The sequence below is a fragment of the Musa acuminata genome, chromosome BXJ1-4, assembly GCF_036884655.1.
Source record: "Musa acuminata AAA Group cultivar baxijiao chromosome BXJ1-4, Cavendish_Baxijiao_AAA, whole genome shotgun sequence".
Taxonomy (NCBI): domain Eukaryota; kingdom Viridiplantae; phylum Streptophyta; class Magnoliopsida; order Zingiberales; family Musaceae; genus Musa; species Musa acuminata.
Window position 1 is genome coordinate 34,947,575 of NC_088330.1, and position 4,625 is coordinate 34,952,199.

At 38.9% G+C, this 4,625-nt stretch overlaps 1 protein-coding gene across 1 annotated transcript; it reads right to left on the reverse strand.

Moving 5' to 3' along the window:
* Positions 1 to 225: 225 nt before the first annotated feature.
* LOC135672556 (peptide deformylase 1A, chloroplastic-like) lies at positions 226 to 3,520 on the reverse strand. Its single transcript, XM_065181050.1, has 5 exons — positions 2,953 to 3,520; positions 1,802 to 1,891; positions 1,648 to 1,715; positions 654 to 1,061; positions 226 to 474 (listed from the first exon to the last, which is right to left on the reverse strand). The coding sequence occupies exons 1-4, from the start codon at positions 3,394 to 3,396 to the stop codon at positions 821 to 823; spliced, it is 843 nt and encodes a 280-aa protein (XP_065037122.1). The 5' UTR covers positions 3,397 to 3,520; the 3' UTR covers positions 226 to 474; positions 654 to 820.
* Positions 3,521 to 4,625: the final 1,105 nt, after the last annotated feature.

Below are 4,625 nucleotides of genomic sequence, written 5' to 3' on the forward strand. Positions count from 1 at the left end.
CCTAAGCATATATGCATGCAATTCTCAGCTTATTATAAGAATAATAAAACAGAGATGATTTAAGTATTGCAATCACATAGTTCCAATATGATGAATTTAACACTTGCTCTTTTTGAAATATACCTGAATGCATTATCACCCTGGCAAAAGGCAACAAGAAAAGATACAGTGGAAAATTATTTGTTCCTACTCTCTCACTACTACTAAGAAATGAGGACATGAGAATTTCTGAATAAAGGTTGCTTAAACTAAGTTAATTCAAATGTACAACAAGAGCTGAAGAAAAAAATTAGAGGAAAACTACCAAAACTACTAGGCCTACCTCTGGAAGTTCACAGGTTCATTGATCACAACTTGACCAAAAATAAGTCAAAGAAACCAAATGTGGCAACAAAGATGGGAGAATTCCTGTTAAGTGGCACTGAGGAAGAATCCGAAATTTGAGTTCCAAACAACAGCAGACACCAGAGCTTCCTGCCAATTGAAGACTGTCAGCAGATTGTGATTTTAGATAATTTTGTTGCAAAAGAATAGGGAAAAGAAGAGGACAAATCCATACTTAATTCTGTAAAAAAAGGAAAAATGTAACAATGAAGGCATCAAGATGCACACAGGAACTAGTAAAGCTGATCATGCTGATAAAAAAGGAATACCTTAAAAGAATCTTCAAGGGCAATGCACTTTCGTCTTGGAGATCTCTTTTACAGTGAGTGACAAGATACAGTTTCCAGATATGACTAACATCAAGCGCTGCGTTTGCAGAGTCCAGAAGATCTGCTTGGTCTCAAGAAACATGATATTTTGACATCAAAAATTCGGACTAGCGAACACTTAAAGGTGGGCAACCCATAGCCAAAGGCAAACCCAAGTTTTCGACTGTCCTGAATGTCCTTGGGACCATCTTGTCAACGTAAAGTGTGCCATCTAAGTGATCGCACTCATGTTGTAATATGCGAGCCTGCCAGCCAATAGCATCTATCTTGATAGGATGCCCATTGCGATCCAGACCTGTGACTTCAACCTCAAGGTAGCGCTCAACCACCGCTCTGAATCCATCAACACTGGAAGAAGAGGGAAAGCAAGATAGTCCGATCCATACAATAAAGCAGTTTATGGAAAGTGATAAAAAAGAGAAGTATGAAATTGTTGAACTCAAGCATCCAATTCTCCAGCGTATACAATCAAAAAGATAAGAAGCACCTCAAGAAACTAATATATGGCTAAATGTAGATTCCACATTAAAAAACAAGAAGAAAACAAAGTTACATATTAGTTAGCTGCAGAGCATGTTAATCATAAGACACGAAAAAGTCAAATGGTATACAAAAAGAAAAAAAAAAGTTATTGATCAACTAGTTGTCAGCGATCCACCATTGGTAATAAGAACTTACAACATATATGTATATATATATATATATATATATATATATATATAAATATAAAATATACATACACATACACATACACATATATATATACATAGCAAAAGTAACATATTAAATTTAAAAAAGAGTATAAAAAGATGTGCTGAGGATCAGAAGGCCTTCTGTGCATTAAAAGATAAAACACAACCAAAACAACACTTTGATCTGTGTCGAGAGGAACTCTAAACAACTGAATTAGTAACTAAAATGCTAAATAATTTACCTCAAGCATCCTTCAAAAAAGAAGGCAGTTTTGTTGCTCTTCTTCTTAAGCTTTGGGTTCACAATAACCTGTATAATGAGAACTGATGAATGACAGGTCCATGAATGAAATCATAGGAACCAAGAATGAATATATACCCAACAATTTGAGTTACCAGAAGATCAAAAGGACGGCGGTCTTGGGCTTCAATTTCATTCTTAGGAGCATAACTAATGTACTCTTTTGTATCCTCCAGAACAATAATCTGCCAATTAAAATGGGTGCATCAGTTCATAATGCCAACACCTAATAGTTGTAGCAGGGCAATACATGGTCAGAATTTCTTCCCACCCTAACATCTACATAATGATGAATAAGATTTTGCAAGGTTGAGTTATATTATAGTGAAGGCCAGATTCAATTCAAAGATCTTGGTCTTGCTTTTTAGAGTCTTTAAAAGCAAACTATGCTACAAACATCAATATTTAGAAAAGAATATATTGATAAAGAGACCAGTTCCCAGTTGCCCCTCAATTGTTTTCCACTAAGGAATGACAAGACAACTCACTGACACATTATCATGTTAAACAAAAAAACTTATTGGTAATCAACATCTTCTGTTTTATCTTGAAAGAATGAACCAGCACATTCATCAAGTTCTTGGACATGCATTATTGCATGTGATCCTAGATGATGTTGGAGTATCGTACTAATTCGGGCAATTTAAACATCATGAACTTATTTATCAACTAGAATAACTTTTCAGGCTAGGCATGCAAAAAGAACAACTACGAACTACCACGGTTCTGAGAAACAGGTTTTGGAACTTGGCATCTAGCTTCATTCCAGAGCCACATCTCATTGAAGTGTGTGTAACCTCAAGAATTCAGGAAAATGACAAGTCAATTCATACTAATAGACGGTCCAGGTAGCAAGTCCTGAAGTTTTCATTTCTCTAAAAGCTCATGGCAGAGGCACGGGCAGACAAGTTATTCTAGCCGGATTCCAATTTTAGTTCTGAGAAAATGCAATAAGAAAAAGATAATAGAGAAGACACTGCTGACAGATAATGCTAAATCATGTCTATTTTCTTCAGATAGGGCCGTTATTTACTTCGATTCACAGAGCATAGAGTTGCTGCCACTTCTTGATGACACCCCATTCACCGAGGCTTGAAGCTACTTATCCAACTCCAGAAGGTATTAAAGAACACAACAGGATGAAATGCCAAGAATTATCTATTCTAGTCCCCACAGGCTCACATTGGCTAATATAGCAGAAGAAAGAGCATGAAAAGAGGGTGTGTGTAAGGAATAAAGGTGCGACCTTCAAGGGGACACCGATCTGAGGAGCAGCGAGGCCAACGCCCGGAGCCTTTCTCATGGCGGAGACCATGTCATCTATGATATTCTGGATCTTCTCCGACCCAATCTCCCGGGGCGGCACCTCATCGGCGGGTTCATGGAGGACGGGGTCACCGGCCTTCACGATCTCCGGCAGAGCGGTGCCCTTGCTCTTCTTCGCTCCGAAGCCCGAGAACCAACCGCCGGCGGACACCCTCGTCAATGTGCGCTTCTGGAGGCCCAAGAGAGGGGATCGCCGGCTCCGTCTCGGATGGGAGGGGGTGGGGGTGGACGAGAAGCGGAGCGAGTTCGGGCGCAAGCAGAGGGCTCCGGTGGCGTTGGAGGGAAAGGGAAGGGAGGGGAGGAGGTTGGACAAGCGGTGGACGGTAACCGTTGTCGTCATCGTCAACACCGTCGTCGCCTTCATCCGGAGGAGGGAGTCCGCGATGATGCGCTGCGTAACGCGTGGGTGTGTCCATCGCACTCATCTTCCACCCTGCATCACGTGCATATCGCATGATGGTTTGATTATTGATGGGCCCGATATGGGCTTGGCCAGAAAAAGCCTCATTTTACTCTATTAGAGGGCAAAATAGGCAGGACGCGTACTCTGTACTAATTATAGATTAATCTTCTATGCTTAACATTTTGATTTTTATATTTTTAAAATTATATTAAAATTTTTATACTTATAAAAATAAAATATTTAATCTCATTTCTTCTCATGCTGTCAACTCTACCAACAAAGACTTTATCTTACTTTGATTTATTATGATATTTTCATCAAACGAAATAAGAAAAAACGAGATTAAATATTTTACTTTAAGAGTCTCGATATAACTTTTAAAAATATAAAGATCTAAGGATAATTAATTAAAAAATAATTTCTTTGAGGGGTGATAGCCACAGTTGAATGCTCGGCCATGGAACATCGTATTCTGAGAGCAGTCTTGAGCGTAGGGGTTGAGATAAACCTAAATCTGTCGTGTTCATTGTTTGATCAATGGATCCCGCGGGTGAACTGCCATCATACCTCCATGGATGCACAAACTTTATCGACAAAACCTGGAACAAAGAATTCGAAGTCAGTGTTTGATGTAAAATCTTGAACAGTAGTTGGACAAAATGGAAAGAGTTTGATAAGAAAAATAGTTTTTTGCAAGATTGATGAACAGTTGGATACAAGAAGCTCATTGTTATGATGAGCCGAAGTCATTCTCAGACAATACCAATTGCATGGGCTCAAATGCCAAGTATTAGCATCAGCTACCAGACTTGAATAAAAGATTTACTCGAATGAGGAAAGACTGCTTTTAACAGATACAAGTCATGTGGTGTAAAATGTCCTTCACATCATGTTCGTGCTATTTATGAAAAAATACAAACACGTGCTTAAGGAAACAGCTGAGAATTTCATATATCAAACATGACCAACATAACTAGAAATCCCACTGGAACAAACTGGCCAATCAACCACATTTTGAAGATCGTATATAACCCTGAACTACTCTTACAGCAAGTTGTATTGGGCTTCTGCAGTCAAAAGATCCCGCAATAAATCCAAAAGATCCAATTAAATCTGTTTATGATGCCAGGAATGAGGTAATTGGGCAGAAGCTCTGGTCTGTTTCCTATTCTGCGGCTGTGCTTGGCAAA

Coding starts and splice junctions, on each gene's coding strand:
- LOC135672556 (XM_065181050.1), bottom strand. CDS start 3,396: ATGAAGGCGACGACGGTGTTGACGATGACGACAACGGTTACCGTCCAC. Junction 1,892..2,952: donor AGATCGGTGTCCCCTTGAAG/GTCGCACCTTTA, acceptor TTTAATTGGCAG/ATTATTGTTCTGGAGGATAC. Junction 1,716..1,801: donor GCCGTCCTTTTGATCTTCTG/GTAACTCAAATT, acceptor CTCATTATACAG/GTTATTGTGAACCCAAAGCT.